Consider the following 17192-nt stretch of genomic DNA (forward strand, 5'->3'; position numbering starts at 1 on the left):
CATTTTATTTTTTATATATGTATATTTAGTAAAACAATTAGCCTAATATGATCCTAAAAAGCTCATTGGCGATTATGAAGGCTAAAACTTGTGTTAGAGCTTTGGATGTGCATTTCCATGCCACACACGCTTAGAAGAGGAAGATGGGGCCTTTGGAGGCCATTGAAGAGCAAGCCACAAGGGTGTGGATGATTTCTTGGAAGAGACATAGAGATGAAGGTCCATTGATTGAAGCCATACAAAGTGGCTAGAAATGAAAACATGGTTAGAAGTACAATTCATGGCTAAGGTGTGTAATTCGTGGCCAAGAATACAATTCAAGGCTAAGGGTGCAATTCGAGGCTATAATTGCAAGGCATGGGCGTGTGAAGCATTGAAGGGCCCATGTGGGTTATTTTCGCAAACCTTGGTCTTCATTTACAATTAGCTTGAGATATATGATGAAACTCTTACGGGTGTAGTTCCCCTTCAATGGAGTTTAGGTTATGTTAGGATTAGCTAGTTTTAAGTAGTGGGTGGATTCATTTAACTCTTACCTTGAATCTCTCTTGGATAATCTAGGATTAGATTTCCATGTATGAGTTTAAGTCTTTTCTTCCTTGGAATGAAATAATCTTAGATTGTTGATTAATAGGTGTAGGTTTCCTTTCCTATGTTGATTAGTCACAATTATAGTTTGATTAATTCCCTTCTTTCTTCTAAATCTCATCCTCTTTTCTTCAATTCTCATCCCAATTTCTTGTTATCCTTTAATTTAGTGTTTTTGTGATTGATTTGGTGTTTCCCCCAAATCGATTCGTATCATCGATGAAACAGTGTCACGTGACACCTCTCGGACCAACATAAATTCGCCCCTGTTGATATAGAGCCCGTTTGGATTAGTTGAAAAAAATCGCTTTTAAGCATAAATAAACAGTTACGTGTTTGGATAAAAGTGCTTAAAGGGTTCTTAGAAGTAAGAGTAATATTGAAATTAACATAAAATATAAGGGATAAAATGGTACAGTTGTTGGTCAAACCAACATGGCTTTTAAGTCAAAAAAAAAAGTTGGGGTTGAACAATTTCTTGGTTTTGACTTATTTTAAGCACTTTTTAACTTAATTTCAGCTATTTTCTATTTTTGTCAAACATCCAAATAAGTTAAAAATGGCTTATGACCAACTGATAAGCCAATCCAAATGGGCTCATAATTAAGATTAGTCCAAATATGTCCTTATTCATTAAGGTGGGAGCTTTTTAATACATGAATCTTTTTTTTACAAAGAAAAATGGTCATTTTTGTTCCTCGATCTTTATGAAATTGTCTAAATTTGTCATCCGTTAATAGTGTGAGTCAAATATACCCCTATTTTATAAGATCGATCTAAATATGTCCTTGTTCATTAAGGTGGAAGCTTTCCAACACATGAGTCTTTTTTACAAAAAATAAATAAAATAAAAATAAAATCAAATTACCATTGAACTTGTGAAATAGTCTAATTTCGTCAATTCAAATGCAAATATGTCGAACACTTCCAATGATAGAGATAAAATAAAATGGTATACAACAATAAAACATGCTTATATAAGTAATTACTTACTAGAAATAACTTTAAAATTATTTTTATTTGTCTCATCAAGTTGAGTTAATTCTTTCTCAATTATCTTGACCGAAACTTGTATGCAATACTTGTGCGAAGATGCACGCATAAAGATTTGAAATCCTTTTCTTATATGAATCTTAAGGACAACCTCGACAGGATCCTACCCTATTCTCGAACCCTCTGCCGAGCTCTGCCCTGACCGCATTTCCTCAAATTAGAGCAAATAAATAGTTAAAAATCTTCCATATATTGCTAATGGGAAAGTTTCATTCCTCCCTCCCAATTCAAAAAGAAAAGAGAAAAGGATATTGATAAAGAAAAAAAAAAAAAGTAATGGGACTCAAGCGTGCGTAAAAATATTTCAATTGTGGCCCTTCCTGAATCTTGAAATCTACCTTACTAAACCCAGTTCCTAATTGATCTTGCCAGAGGAGGAGACACAAACACTTATACTAATAATTCGATAAATATGCAGAAGAGCTTCACTCTCCTACAGACAGTTGCTATTTCAGGTGTATTCTCTGCCGTTTCTGGCTGGTAATAATAACCCCTCTATTATTATTTTCTCGCATACGCACAAATGTAAAAAGAAAGCTATTTTCAGCTCAATTTCTGTTAGAAAATCTGAATTGTTTTTTTGGTTTGGATGTACGAATTTGTTGTTGTTATTAGGTATGGATTCGTGTTCGGGAGAGAATCTGCTAGGAAGGATCTAGAAGGTTTGATTGAAACTCTTCGCAATTCCAATTCCAACACCCTTTCACCTCCTCCTTCTCACCCTCAAGAGTAGCAGGTATTCTGCTTTTTTTTTTCTTCTTCTCTATATAACCTTTTCCCTCCTATTACTATCCACTACGCATTTACTTTGTAGCTTGCTTTTATGCTCTCATTTTTTTTTATCTGCCTCGAATTCCTTTTCTTTTATTTTCTTTTTCTTTCTATTATTTTCTGTTTTTTTTTTTTTTTTTTTTAAAAGATATTGGTGCAGCAAAAATGATTGAAAGTATTGATTGAAAAAGTGTCGCTGTAGTTTTATTAAGCATAGAGGGACTTTAAATGGGAGAACATCTTTGAATACCCCTAAAATATAAAATATTTACCCGCCCCATGCCCCTTCTAAAGTAATTTTGCTTCTGCCCCCACCGGCCGAAAATATTTACCCGACATACCACTCGGCCAAACCCCTTCCTCCGCGATACCACTGCAGTATATTTATATATCACGATGGTATCATGGAGGACTGAGAGAAGGACTGAAACGATCCTCCGTGATACCATCTTAGTATATTTATATATCACGATGGTATCATAGAGGACTAAGAGAAGGACTGAAACAGTCCTCCATGATACCATCAGTATATTTATATACTATGATGGTACCATGGTCCTGAGGACAGGGATGAATTTGTGTGTAAATTTTGGGTCACGTGAACACATGGTCACTCTACTAATCTCGATATATTATGTGTATAATTCTGAAAATATATCTAATATTAACTAATTAAACACATGGTCATAATAGGCTGAGTGGAGTACTGGTCAAAGGTTATCTTTGTATTCTGCAGGTCACGGGTTCAATCCCCAGCTCGAGCAGCTTTTTAAATTTTTGCCATTATTTTCTAAAGCAATGGTGAACCCATCCTCATGAAATCCTGGATTCGCCTCTGCCTGAGGAGTATCTCATTGAAGGATTGAAGCAGTCTTTCATGGTATCTGCCATGCATGATCTTTCCCCACTTTAAATAGCCAATTTAACAACAGAAATCTGCATAAAATCTGTAGAATAACCCGCAACGCTGGCTCAGTTGGTTGAGCATGGCTTTCATAATGGAAGTCTTAGGTTCGAAACCCCTCGCCTACAACAACAGGGGATTTGCCTTCTAAGTCGAGCTCGTCGCACGGGGCTTGCCTAGTGCGGGTTATCTCTCCTGTGTGGTTTGCGAGCTATTGCACCTGCTGAGTTTACCCTGTGCGTACCCGAAGGGTAGCAGCTGCGGGTTTCCATGTCATTAAAAAAAAAAACAAAATCTGCAGAATAATTTCAACAGCCTAATCTTTGTTTAAAATTTAAATTCAAGTGAAGTAGACTCATCCTACAACTAACTACTTACTATTCAAGAAAATCAGTAGTAATTGAAGCAATTTTCAACATGTTCTTTTTCCTTTTGAGCCGAGGGTCTTTCGGAAACAACATGTCTGCCTCACAAAGGCAGGGTTAAGGTCTGCGTATATCCTACCCTCCCCAGACCGTACACTTGTGGGATTACGCTGGGTAATCTTTGTTTAAAATTTAAATTCGAATAAAGTAGACTCATCCTACAACTAACTACTTACTATTCAAGTAAATCAGTAGTAATTGAAGCAGTTTTCAACATTTTCTTTTTCCTTTTGAGCCGAGGGTCTTTCGGAAACAATATGTTTTCCTCACAAAGGCAGGGGTAAGGTCTGCGTATATCCTACCCTCCCCAGACCGTACACTTGTGGGATTACACTGGGTATGTTGTTGTTGTTAACCTTTTCCCCCCCTTTTGATAAGTATATGTTAGACATTCCTTCTGTATACGGAAAAAAGGAGGGATTTGTATTAACTTCCGAATAGTAATAGATGATTGGGTGGCATTCGTAGAAAATCATGTATTTGTGTAAGGTTTTCTACTTTTTGGTATGCTTCTTGTATATGGGCTAGTTAATTCCCTTTTGTTAATAATGCTCTTACTTCATAAAAAAAAAAAAAAAAAGTGATAGTGCCAAACAATTTGGTGTAGCTGTAATATAATTTTAGCTTTACTTTGATGTATTGTGTTAATTGGATTGGATTTGATTGCAATGTGCTTGGAGCCTTAGCTGCTAAATGATGAAACTTGGACAAAAGGTTACGATATGGATGCTGTTACTTCCTTTACCATCTGTAGTAGTATGTCGACTTCTGATGAATAGACATGATTACAGTCTATACTAGTTTATGATGCTTGGGCTATGGAAAAACTGTTGTTATAATTTTGTTAATTTGAAGATGACATTATGCTTTAGGGATGCTTGTATGGGGTACGAAAACGTTTGTTACAATTTTGTTAGTTTGAAAATGACATTGTGCTTGAGGGATGGTTGTATATGATGGAAAATGACAAGAGAACATTGCCCATTTTGGTTGTTTACGCTTCTTAATCCTTATAGATTTAAGTAAAAGATTTTATAACTTACCTTATCAAGGAAAATAGTAAGATATTCTATAAATATAGGAAGGTAGGTAAGTTTTTTGAAACAAATGCAGGTAAAATTACTCTTTTTCTTATTGATTCTTGTGATTGAATTAGTTTATACAAATTCTTGAAGGATTTCTGAGAGGGGCAATCGTTTTCCCATTTTTATTTTCTTTTCTTAGGTTTATCAGCTCTATTTATGAGCAGGACTTTGATATATAACATGGCCTCTACCCTTATAAAAGTTCACCTAACAAGTATTACTTTCATTTTAGCGTGGAATAGCTAAGACATTCATTTGAGAAAAAAGATAGATACTATTGCGATATCTTTGGTTTCTAAAGTTAAAAAATTATTTAGTTAGCTAATCACCCAGATAAGTTAGAAAACGTGCGTTCTAGAGATTTTGGTGGAATTGTCTGATGAATCATGGAATAATTGCAATGTGGGAATTCTGGGGCATACTTAGCTGCTATGTTTTTCTTTGCCTTTCTTTTATAACCAAGAAATCTAGAGCCCACGGCGCATGTTTCGAAACACGGTGATTTTCTTTGCCCCTCTAATCTTCTCCACTTAAATTCCAGGCTTCTATATGCAGCAGCATTCAACCTCGTGATGCCCACACACCTCACACTCTAACCACTAGACCAAAGGCTTGGGGGCGATTTACTTTGCCTTTCTGTATTACTGAGAATACCCTGTCCTCTTTTAATCAGTTGCAACAATAAGTCAATAAGTCAAATAGTGATGAACTGAAAGCTTTCAGAGTTCTTGAATACTTGAATTGCATGTCATTATTGACTTTGCGCAGTCATTACTTTGATCCCATTAGTTGGTACTTAAAACAAAATGATCCAGACACGATTCTCAATTAATGAACCAGCTACTTCTTCGTAATGGGCAAAAGCAATTTCTATCACATTTCCTCACCAGAACTAATCTTGTTATCTTTGTAAAAGCTATATTCTTTTTAATCTTTGTCTTCAATTGCAGGTGCTAGGGAAACTAATATGGTTTGAGTTTGGATGACTGAAGAGAATGATGCCTCATTTCTTATTGAAGCTGAGACAACTGAAGGTACATAGATGTTGGTACAAAGCTCTTTGAGATTGTGACAGCAACTTAGATTTCATGTTTTTCTCGTTCTTCTGCTGGAAAATTTACATCCTTGTTCATGATAACTAAATTACCTTTACTAGTGCGACAGAAGTCTGTATTGTGTTGTTCTTCACTGAGAAGAAAGTAATAAAATAGTGTTGGATATCAGATGTTAATTCTTGATTACTGGCTTCTTTTGCCCAGTACATGCAATTATGTAAGTTCTGCAGTAGAAACTCTATCTGGAAGTTTCATGTTAGAAGTCGTATTTAGTCACCATTCTAGTTTGACTAAAAAGGTGAGGACTCTAATATATTGGTTTTGATATGTAATGGGATCTGTCCATCATAGATTCATACTGTTGGGGTTTTGTCTTTCACGGAACATTGACACTGGTATCTTGTTCCTCTTGTAAGGGTGAGAAAAGGTATAATCTCGAAAGATCTTGTAAAGTTGTGTCAATACCTTTGGATGCGAGGAAACTTCATTTCTGTTTCGTTTGATTTTTGTCCTGGTAAATGCCTTTTCCATCCACTTATTGACGAAGCTAAACCTCAGTTAAGAAGTATGGCGAATGGCAGTCCATAATTTTTCTGTGGGAGGAAAAAGTCACGATAGGCAGACATCCGGAAGAAGATCTAAGACCGTCTGCCATAATTTTCTCCGTATTATCATTCTGCTTTAGGTTAACTTAGTAATTGCCACAGAAACCATGGAATAAATCTGTTAAAGTACATAGGCTGTAGAAAATTATAGCAAGTCAATATTGCTGTTACTTGTATAAAATATTTTGTACCTCTTTCTTTTCTATTTTCTTTTATAAAAAAAAGCTCCAAAGATCCTTGCATTTTTATTATGGCTGAGAAGATAATATATGTGTGACAAATATCTTTAAGCTGTGAACTTTGTTCAATAATACTGTCAAATATTCTTAAACATGGTTAAATAAACAATGCTAAGAGCTCAAAAATAATCTTTGGAGTCTCGAAAGGCTGACTTATCACCGCGTTGCTTTATAATCTGTCGGCAAGAGTTGTTGTGTTAGATGGTTTTTCTACGATGAATTGGGTAGTGGTGATATTCCCAACTTAAAATATCCATTGGGCTATTGATACGTTTATCATTCAAGTAAGTTGCGTGTTGATAATTAATACCTCGAAGGAAGAAAGCGTAAATATTCACGGGAAAATGCGTCTGTAGGAAGCAATATTATTAGCTCCTTAATTTCAATAACAATTGTGGAAGGCAGAACATTTTTATTCTTGTACAAAAAAAAAGAATATGCTCATCCTTGTATGATACTGTCTCATCGTCCCAATGACCCAGAGCTTCGCAACCTCTGAACCAGGGTGGAGAAGATTGACATACTTGGCTCTTTTTCTTGTCTTCTATAGTTTAGTTTCAGACAGACTCAAATTCTTGTGGACTCTTTTAGGTGCTATGAGTATGGCACTTTAGTACTTTGTGCTGCTTTTCTCTGCTAATTTACAATGAGATGACTATATTACATGTATACAGATGTGTATCATTACACTACTGCAACCTGTGTAGCTTTCTTAGAATCACTCTTTCCGATAAATCTTACATAGAGGTCTGTCCTGGTTGAGTCACACTCTGGAAGGCTAGCATTTCGACCTCCTTCCGACATGCTCTTCACGAATTGCACTAGATTCCGCCAATTTTGTGGCTCAAACAACCGTTTGTTCATTCTCAAGAAAGTAAATGCACTCAATCCATTTCCAGAATCTGACATGCTTGTTGCCAAAACTTGAGAATACGCTCCTTCGTCATACCTCTCTAGAGCATTTTCTCCAGCAAGTTCTACTTCAGCAGTTCTCGTTGCAGTTTTAACTTGTCGAACTAAGCCTTCTGGTGAGCAGTTTGCACTCTGGGGCTGTTCACCATCCCTCATTTCCATACATGTAAAGTTAAGTACAACACTATGTTTTGCTAACATGCGTGCTATAGGTAGATACCCATCTCTGTGTCTTGTATTATAATATCCAGCCGTTAATTCTGCTGCATGTGATCTAGTATTGTAATGCCAGTGAATCCCAGCTACCTTTCCAGATAGCTTCGCCCCAGTTCCTCGGTATATACTTTCTCCTGCTGCTAGGATTCTGTCACCATGCTCCAGTAGCTTTCCTGAATACCATTCTAGGAAGAACTGTCCATATTCACTGTTCCATGTTCCATCCCTTTGAAAAAACCCAGTGTCCTCGGGAAACTGATTGTACTGCCCAGAGTCGTGAGGTCCTCCCTGGCCCCAGTCATCCTTTCCAGCTGCCTTGGCAGCTGCTGCCAGTGAAGCTCTCATGTACTGCATTGCAACGGAAAAAAAAAAGTTAGCCTTTTCTTTTCTCCCAGCATCTAAAGGTCTTCTTAATTTTTTCAGAGACTAGTCATGTAATCAACAAGATTATTTTAATATTTCAAGCCATAGATGCAAGTAGTTACCTTGTCATAGCATTGGAATTCTCCAATTCCAGGAAACCTCCATGTACCATTGCTTTCTGGATAGGATGGATATCTTAGCTCCCCACAAGGACCCATTCCCACTTGGATTTCCTGTAGAAGAAAACATAACGTCAATTTCAAGTATTCTCCCCATTTTAGCTTGGAAAATATATCGAGTATATTAGGAGGTCCCTTGTGTCATTTGGATAATTCTATATACTTTAGTGGTCCACCTTTTAGATTCGTAACCAACAAATTAAGTGGACCATATGAGACTGACATAAAGTAACTTTTTGATTTTGCTGATTCACTTGCTTTCTTTAGATACCTTTTGCTTTTTGGGGTAAGTAGCCTGATCTATTTTTGTTTAGATTACTTCAAATTAAGCTTCAATCAATATTTCTTCTGGATTTGGATAAATGATCTAATCTCTATGACCTGCAGTTGTTTTCATGTTTTGACTTTTTTCTTTTTACATTAATTATCAGCTTCAGTTTCCAACTAACTCATATTCTCCCTTGACGAAAGATACATCAATTTATGCCTGATTGTGTGTGTTCCAAAGCTTATGCTTGGAGTTTTGATTGATGTTGCTTTAAGTTATGGTGAATTAATAGGAAGTGTACTACCATTATTAAAAACAAAAAGGTGTACTATTGAAGTAATGACACAGGATATGTGATTGTAAACAGAAATCTTACCACTATGACGCTTCCCAAGTAATCATTGAATCTTTCTCTGAAGCTCCTCATATAGTCAGTATACACCTGAATCGGTGTTCTTCCTTTGAGTACTGGTAACTGATCACAGCCTAAGGAAATATACTCGGGATTTCTCCGGCCTGATCTATCTGTGTAGACAAGGTCAGGATTCTTGCTGATTTCTTCAAGTACCCATGGAGGTAGAGGAATACTGCAAAATGCATAACATTTGATTTTTAGAACTGAGAGCCTGAATTGTAAAAAGAAATTCTAATTCCACTTGAATTATTCCTTTAAAAGCTACCTACCTGTTACTTTAGATTGAAGCAAAATAGGTCTTTGGTCGAAGATAGTAATTTTGTCAACTATTTCAAAGCACAAGGATTGGAAATTTGAAGAAAACTGAGATTCTATAGGTGTATTGGATATTTTGAGGAAAAGGGTATTCTTCATTTCCGTTAAATGTTTTTAAGAAACACTACTAACATGATGATAAAAGTGCCTTACTGGTGTTGTGGTTTGGAATTATCAGAACAGAAAGGTAAACTTCCTAGTTCATCAGAAACTAACTGGATTATTCATGAATCCGTGAAAATAATGGTGTATTAGTACAGATTGCTATTTAAACGGGGTTTGAAGATTTACTAACTCTATAGTAGTGCAGCTTATTATAGCCTAATTGAAATAGAGCAGAATATAACTAGATCTTTATAAAATTAGATTTGAAGTGATTGGCCATTAGTTAAGGTATAAAACATAAACTGCAAAAAAGACCTATGTATATTAGTACCTGCAAGAGTCTCCAACATTTCCACCACACTGATGAAAAGACATGACAACTTGAAGCTTCAAGCCATGTTCTTGACACATCTTGACTAGTTCAGCATATCCTTCCCAGTTATACTTCAGGGGTCCATCTTTCTCCACCAATCCCCACCAAGCATCCACCATTACCCCTTCAGCTCCACTACTTTTCAAGGCCATCAAACTCGCGTTCATCGCTCTAGGCTTGTTCAACTTCCCTCCCATTGTCATGGTGTCAAGTGGCAGCATCACAAAAACAGGTACCTTTGTACTGCTATTGCTGTGAGTAGTTGTTAACTCATGTAGCTTCTCTCTTTTCTCATTTTTCCTCACTTCCATGGGATTAACCATGATATTTTCATGGGAGAGTTGAGCTTCTTGCATCGAACTCTTCGCTATGAGCCGGCAAGAAGGCTTGGTACTTTGTGCAAAAGAAACCATGCCTAAGAAATCATCAGATGTTTTAACACCTTTGGTTTCTTTTAAAGTGATAAAAGAAGTTGATGATTGAAGTGTTAAAGTCATTTGTTGTTGCTTTTTTGATAATAGAATATGTTTAAACAGAAGATGTAGAAAATAGGAATGTGTTGTTTTGGATAATAGAAGATATAGTATTGTACTGATAAATGGAAGATGTAGGCATGGAGAAGTTGTAGATGTGTATTTATAATGTAAGATTCCTTAAGGTTTGGGGTGCATGAAGGAGACAAGGTCTGGCGGTGGGCTCTATTTAGAATGTAAAAAAAGTGCAAAGTTCAAAACAAGTCAGCTTACTTTTCAATGTCTGTCCTCTACTTGACGTGGTGACACATATATTTATATTACTCTTTTTATGTTGTCAATATTACACCAAGTCAATTAAAAATCATTTCAATGTGAAATAAAAATTGTCAAATTATACATCCATTCAGAGATTATTCTTCTACTGTCCTTTAAATATTACTTGCATTTGATATAGGAGTTTGACTTATTGTGAAGTTTCATTCTTCTTATTTCAGCTGTAAACAAAAGAATCAGTTATGGGAAATACTAGCATCTTAATCTGATTGAGAACCGTCTATTTTTTTTTTCTTTTCACTATCGGTATCAGGGTTACCTTGAAAAAACTACAGATGAACTGCTTATAATAAATGGACTATTAATAGTGTAAAAGTTGGTTAAACCTTTGAGAATATGAGGGTAATCTACGTGGCATGTTTAATGTTTTGAGGTAATTTCCACGTTCTGTACCTGTCCTATAAAACTCGTTTTCAAGATCTGATTACAGTGTTATTAGTAATAGAAACATTAGAAAAACGCGTTACTGGATAAACATGAAAGAAGAAGTCCTTGTGTTTGCTGAGTCACCTCCTTGACAATTTTGGTGCTTAGTGCCAATGTGTCATCCAGTCAGCCACATGTTGTCTGTGTTTAATATGGTAAATGTTTATGGTAGAAGCAGCTTTCTCCCCCCAATCCTTTTTTCACATTCTGCTGGGTGAAGGGCACCGACGGTGTGGTGGTGAAAAAGGAGAGGTGAAGGGCACCGACGGTGTGGTGTAGTGGTCTAACGGAATGAGTTGAGAGTTACGAAGTCTCATGTTAAAATTTCAGCGGAGACAAAAACACTAGGTTATCTGTGTTGGTGGAAGGTAATAGATACTTCATGGAATTAGTAGAAAAACGTACAAGTTGGTCTGAACACTACAATTATTAACAAAAGAAAAAGGAGGTAAAAGAAAATGAAGAGTAAAAGTAAAGATGTATGAATTTTCCCTTTTCATGCTCTTGAATTATTTATTCACGAATGAATTTGGGAAAGACAATTGAAATATTTGATCTTGACTTCGAAGAGCAGAGGAGACCTAAGATTTAAATTTTATGAATTTAATCTTTAAGATTTTTAGTATTGAATTCATTGTAATTTCAAAATTATTCATTGTGTAGAGCTGGTGCGACTGGTGTCTATGCATAGGGTGAAAAAGTATTCGGTGTTGGAATTAAGATATGATTTTGAGATAATTTACTTCTACACGGATGATATTACGAAGGGAAAAACGCAAGAACGAAGGGGTATTTCACTTGGGCAAGTACCAATTGGTTTTCTTTCTTCCTTAAACTTGACATAATTTGAGTGAGGATATCTTAGTAGAACCTTGCTTATTAGTCCTTCCAAATTCTGAGATGAAAGAAGCTAAAAAAATATAAGCACAAATGCAAATGAGAAGCAGCATTTTGAATATGCTTTAACAGTAAGATATTATTTGCAAAAAGGGAGTCTGTACAATACTTGTAGATATTTCTAAGACCTTTAACTTCAAGATACTTGGCACTATATTTGTAGATATTTCTAAGATCTTTTAACTTCAAGATACTTCTCAAATTTCAAGTTTCATTAACTTTTTTATTGAGGAAAAAAGTGTATATGAAAACAATAACATAGTCAAATTAATAGAGGTGAAATAATGAGGTGTCCCTGGTTTTCTTTTCCCACTAAATTCTCAGCCATATTTGTGGTGATAATCAGTGAGTGGTTTTCTTTTGCCGAAATTATTCAACTCCCACAGGCCACAAAACATAGCTTACCTTCTACGTGGCCTACAACTAAAAAACAAAACTTGCTCTTCATTCCTACGTGGATAACCAAACAAGAAATCTTCACTTTCCCTTATATTCCACTGTTTTATTTTTCGGAAGTAATAAAGTATTATTGGCTTTCCTTTTCTTAGAATTTCATTTTTCCCTTTTCTCAAGAACCATTGCAAGTCAGCGAAGACTACTCCTTTTTGATCCATATTTACACAATGTTGATTTGTTGTCGAACAAATGCTTTTGAATTTTGAGTAATTACAAAATTTTAAAAAGTTGCCGTGATGGATTAGCCGTAGACCGTAGTTTTGGATATTTTCTGGTTTGCCATTAAGCTTTTTAATGTCGGTGAAATGCATGCTTTGAAGCAAGGAAGGAAAAGAAAAGCTTCTTAATGGTTGACCATAAAATGATTTATAGTATGTCGCCTAAACTTTCAAAATTTTCTTTATTTTATAAAAATATTTTTGAAGGATAATAACTTGTGTTTGGTTAACCAATTTGTAAAAAAAAAAAAAAAAACTTCTGTGAATAAACCTTCTTCTTTTTTTAGCTTCTGTTATTTCTCAAAATCACTTATTTTCCGAAAAGTTTGGTCAAATGCTTCAACTTTCCAAAATAGGCTAGGAAAAACCTTCCCAATAAATGACTTTAATCCTAGCCATATATTTCATGTTTGTTCCACAAATACGTGGATCAACAATAGAGAGTGCAAATATCATCCATCTAAATTGAATCTTAGGACCTCCTGATCATTGTTGCGAAATGAGATTTTCCCTATTCCCTTATTAACTTCTGAAAAACAAAAACTACACATGACTCTCCCAAAATAAAGGAAAGAACAAGAAAACAATAAATGCTGCTTCTTGTTTTCAAACATTTCTTTTTTATATATTTTTGCGGGGAAACATTGACTTTTTTTTTTCTTTTCTTTGAACAGCTCGAATAACTCGATTTCTGTTCTCAATGTTCTAAGAGGGCATTCTAATTTCTTTAAAAAAAAAAAGAGTCTACTATAGAGCTTAATTGACCATGATTGGCAATTTGACATGTAGGGCTATTCAACAAAATCACCAAGAACCACCAACTCAACCTAAGACCAATTAGACATAATTAAGATTAAAGATACAAGAATTTGAGGATTTTTTTTTTTTTTTTGGGTGTTGAAAGGACTTATATCAAAACAAGCTTACTTACATACAAACTAGTGCATCTCCCATTACAATATTTACATTAGAACTAGGTGGGGAGTGAGTGCTTCATAGTACTGCTACTTCGTTCGCTATTACAATTTGAGGATTAATTAGTTCGATGTAAAGCTAGTCTTGTAATTCTAAAGAAAAACACTTTTATGATTAATATCATCAAGATTTACACTCTAGTAATATCAACTGAGAATCTGTCGCTCATATAACAGGTAGGCTCAATTGTCACTGTTCTCTTCTCCTTTTCCCTTTCTTGATCCTAATGCAATAAAATGCCACTTATAAGTTTGGTTTGAATTTCGAAATTAGGTTATCAAATCATCCAATTCATCAATCATGTAAACTTTTATTGGAAGGCACTGAAAGTTGTCGGTGAATAGGTATTCTAAGGTCAAATATAAAAACATGAAAACAAAATAAGAGTACCAAAAGATTTTGCTTTAGATCTTCAATTGCGGGGAAAATACCAATATGTCACAGCTATTAGTGAATTGACAAATTTTGTTCTCTTTTGGCTATTTTTTTAGCCTACGTATCTCCCTTTTCTGCCAACTAATCATTTGTGGAGGGGATTAAATCTTATCAGCTTCTTGTAGTCTATCATGTTGAACTTCATATATTGCTATTGAATAGTTTAGGAGAGAAAATCCAAAGCTCGAGTTTCTAAATATTATTTATAGTATGTTTGACCAAAGTTTTCGAATTTCAAACATTTTCCTTATTCCAATTTAATAGTACTAGTATAATTTTTGTTCTTCGTTGTAGGATTCAGCATTTGGACTATTATTTGTTTATTATTCTCATACCGTTGTTATAGAATTTCATCAGTTCAGTTCTTTAACCAAAAAATAAATAAAAAAATCATCAGTTCCACAACTTATTTATATATCATTAAAAAAGTCATAGCCAAATTTTCTTGTGAAATTTGCTGTCCCTTGTTCGTTTAGAACTTAGGATTGGGATAATAAAACAATGAGAGCAATCTCCTTGTGAAGGGACACAAAACAAAATTATTACGAATAAATAATTAAATATGAATTCATTAATGCAAGCACACATTTGCAATATGGATAAGGCAAGTCAAGGAGGAGAGAGGATTGCCTTCAATTAAGGGCACAACGCACAGTCAGATTTTTTCTAGTGATTCTTCTCTATAAAAATAAAAAAAAATTGTGACTTGAGAATCCACTTTATATAATATTATAGGGGTGTTCACTGTTTGGTTAAAAACTGATCCAATCCAATTAAATAAATCGACATTTACTTGGGTTGGATTTGGTTTGGTTTTAAATTTTTAAAAACCGATAGTATTTGGTTTGATTATGATTTACTAAAAGCAAACCGAAGAAAAAACCGAACCGAACCGACCTGTACTTTTTATAATTATGTATATACAACATATTTATTTTATAAATACTTTTAAATAATTTATATACATTTTAGCAAAATTTTATTTATCTCTAATAGACTAATGAAATTTATACATTAAGCCCATTTTAAAAAGAAATCCATGAATTCAAACTCATTTATTCAAAGAAACAACTACTATGAGATTTACCTAAATTTATTTTTTGTATTTCTTATAAACTGTTTTTTCACTTAATTAAATTATAAATTCTAAGACATTTTCTCCATAATGCAAGAAAACTATAGCTAGCACAATAAAAGAATAATAACGAATTATAAGTTGGAAAAGGGTAGAGAATTAGGAGGAAAAAAAATGAAAGGGAGAAATACCGTTAGTTTTCTTAAAAATCGAAAAACCGACCTAAACCGAACCAAACCGACTGCAACGAAACCGATGGATATGTATTATATTTGTTTTGGTTTGGTTTTAATAATTTTAAAAACCGACTAGGTCTGTTTGGGTTTGATTTTAACCCAAAACCGATCAAAACCGACCCATGAACACAGAACACCCCTATATAGTATCTTTTACAATATTATGTTAAAAATCAAGTGGGATCAAGTGATCAACCTTGTTGTCAAAATCGCTATGTAGTTCTGAATTACATCTTATAGAATTGCTGAGCTTTGCTCAGTTACAATATACACAAAAAACAAGACAAGAAAGTCACTAAATCTTGACTGTTCGATATTGCTATTTGAATTATGACCTATTGACCATTGATTTTTTCTACAACGCTCTATATATTACCCTTGTAATTTCTCGTAACGTTATTTTGTTCCAAAATATTTATTTTTAAAATTTCATTAATGAACAATTCATATATATATATTTGGCCAAGCTTCTGAAATTAAGAAAGAAACAATTTAGAATGACAATGTATTTCCGTAAAAGTGTCCATTAATTGGTTATATATTTCTTTCATTTTATTTCCTCCGATCTTGTGGGGTAAATGAGGTAAAGTGTAGGATCTCATCTTATCTAAGTACGAAATAATGAGAATTTTACCTTTCACAACAACCCAATAAGGTCGCGACAAACAAATAACCCTATTTGTTTTTAATCTTTTATGCATATAAGTCAGTAATCAGTGTGTATTGTATTGTATTGATCATATTCTATTTATACTCACTGAGTATACAACAACAACTACGATCTATAATGACTATACGAGTGAATTTTTCACAAGTCGACTGGCTAAAAAGGGTAAGATACCCTTAAGTAACATCGTCGTAGTCATTTCAATCTTTCATATTCATTGATTGTCTATTTTCTTGCATCAGAGGATGTTAGCATTTTGTTCCCACAAGGACTATGACTCTGTTTGTTTGCATGCAATGTTCACGTGGGCTAAACATGGCAATCCTCCTTCTTTCCTTCAAATTGTTATCATAATGGCCCCACTGTAAGGAGAGCTTATTTGCTATTTTCTTATTCTGCTTTGTGGCTATCCCTCTTTGAAACGTGAACAACTTTAAACCCCACGAACAAATTAACTCTACTTGTTTGGTGTCATCTCTATTTTACAACATGCGACCTTTTTTTTTTGTTCTCTCGAAGTGATCCTAGCTAGCAAGACTTATCAACATCTTTAATCGTTTTTTGGTAATTGGTATTATGTTACTTTGAACACAGTGTGTAATGTATAGGTTAAACAAGGGTCATAGGTAATAGTAATACCATAACAATAGTAGTTTTGAAGGAATCCACGACTTTTGTAGCATCAAAAAAAAAATTGAACCAAACTAGCACAAAAAAAAAAAAAAACATTACTAGGTTTCACGCACTAAATTAGTGCGTGAAAGGACCAAACTGCAAAATTGCAACTTGGGCCTTTCACGCACGAATTTCGTGCGTGAAGGAGGTCTTCTGTTTTTTTTTTTGGTGTTATCTTTCAAATCACGTTTTTCCCATACTTTGGGTAAAGATTAGTCATGTTTCAAAACCCCAAAATATCAATATTTTATATAAAACTTAATATCTTTTTTTGCGTACAATAATGTCGGCTCATTACATCAAGTCCACCTGAACGTTTGGATCGTCGTTTTAGGGGTTCTAAAGTGCCCTGAAGTAAGCTTTGAAACTTGTCATATTTATAGGGTTTTGATTTAAGTGTTTTATTATATTTGAATGTACAAATATAAATATTTGATTTAGCAATAATTCAT

The 17192-nt window shown here is 34.4% G+C and overlaps 2 protein-coding genes across 2 annotated transcripts; one reads left to right on the plus strand and one right to left on the minus strand.

Moving 5' to 3' along the window:
• Window positions 1-1785: 1785 nt before the first annotated feature.
• Window positions 1786-6143, plus strand: LOC132635211 (uncharacterized). The gene is made up of 3 exons (XM_060351502.1): window positions 1786-2121; window positions 2257-2377; window positions 5777-6143. Exons 1-2 carry the CDS (start codon window positions 2054-2056, stop codon window positions 2372-2374), a joined length of 186 nt encoding a protein of 61 aa, XP_060207485.1. The 5' UTR covers window positions 1786-2053; the 3' UTR covers window positions 2375-2377; window positions 5777-6143.
• A 933-nt stretch (window positions 6144-7076) lies between these two features.
• Window positions 7077-10549, minus strand: LOC132635210 (beta-amylase 3, chloroplastic-like). The gene is made up of 4 exons (XM_060351501.1): window positions 9830-10549; window positions 9040-9250; window positions 8339-8449; window positions 7077-8201 (listed from the first exon to the last, which is right to left on the minus strand). The coding sequence occupies exons 1-4, from the start codon at window positions 10366-10368 to the stop codon at window positions 7410-7412; spliced, it is 1653 nt and encodes a 550-aa protein (XP_060207484.1). The 5' UTR covers window positions 10369-10549; the 3' UTR covers window positions 7077-7409.
• Window positions 10550-17192: the final 6643 nt, after the last annotated feature.

Source organism: Lycium barbarum, chromosome 4 (assembly GCF_019175385.1).
Source record: "Lycium barbarum isolate Lr01 chromosome 4, ASM1917538v2, whole genome shotgun sequence".
Lineage (NCBI taxonomy): Eukaryota > Viridiplantae > Streptophyta > Magnoliopsida > Solanales > Solanaceae > Lycium > Lycium barbarum.

Coding starts and splice junctions, on each gene's coding strand:
- LOC132635211 (XM_060351502.1), top strand. CDS start 2,054: ATGCAGAAGAGCTTCACTCTCCTACAGACAGTTGCTATTTCAGGTGTA. Junction 2,122..2,256: donor TTCTCTGCCGTTTCTGGCTG/GTAATAATAACC, acceptor TGTTGTTATTAG/GTATGGATTCGTGTTCGGGA.
- LOC132635210 (XM_060351501.1), bottom strand. CDS start 10,368: ATGACTTTAACACTTCAATCATCAACTTCTTTTATCACTTTAAAAGAA. Junction 9,251..9,829: donor AATGTTGGAGACTCTTGCAG/GTACTAATATAC, acceptor TGCATTTTGCAG/TATTCCTCTACCTCCATGGG. Junction 8,202..8,338: donor AATTCCAATGCTATGACAAG/GTAACTACTTGC, acceptor GTTGCAATGCAG/TACATGAGAGCTTCACTGGC.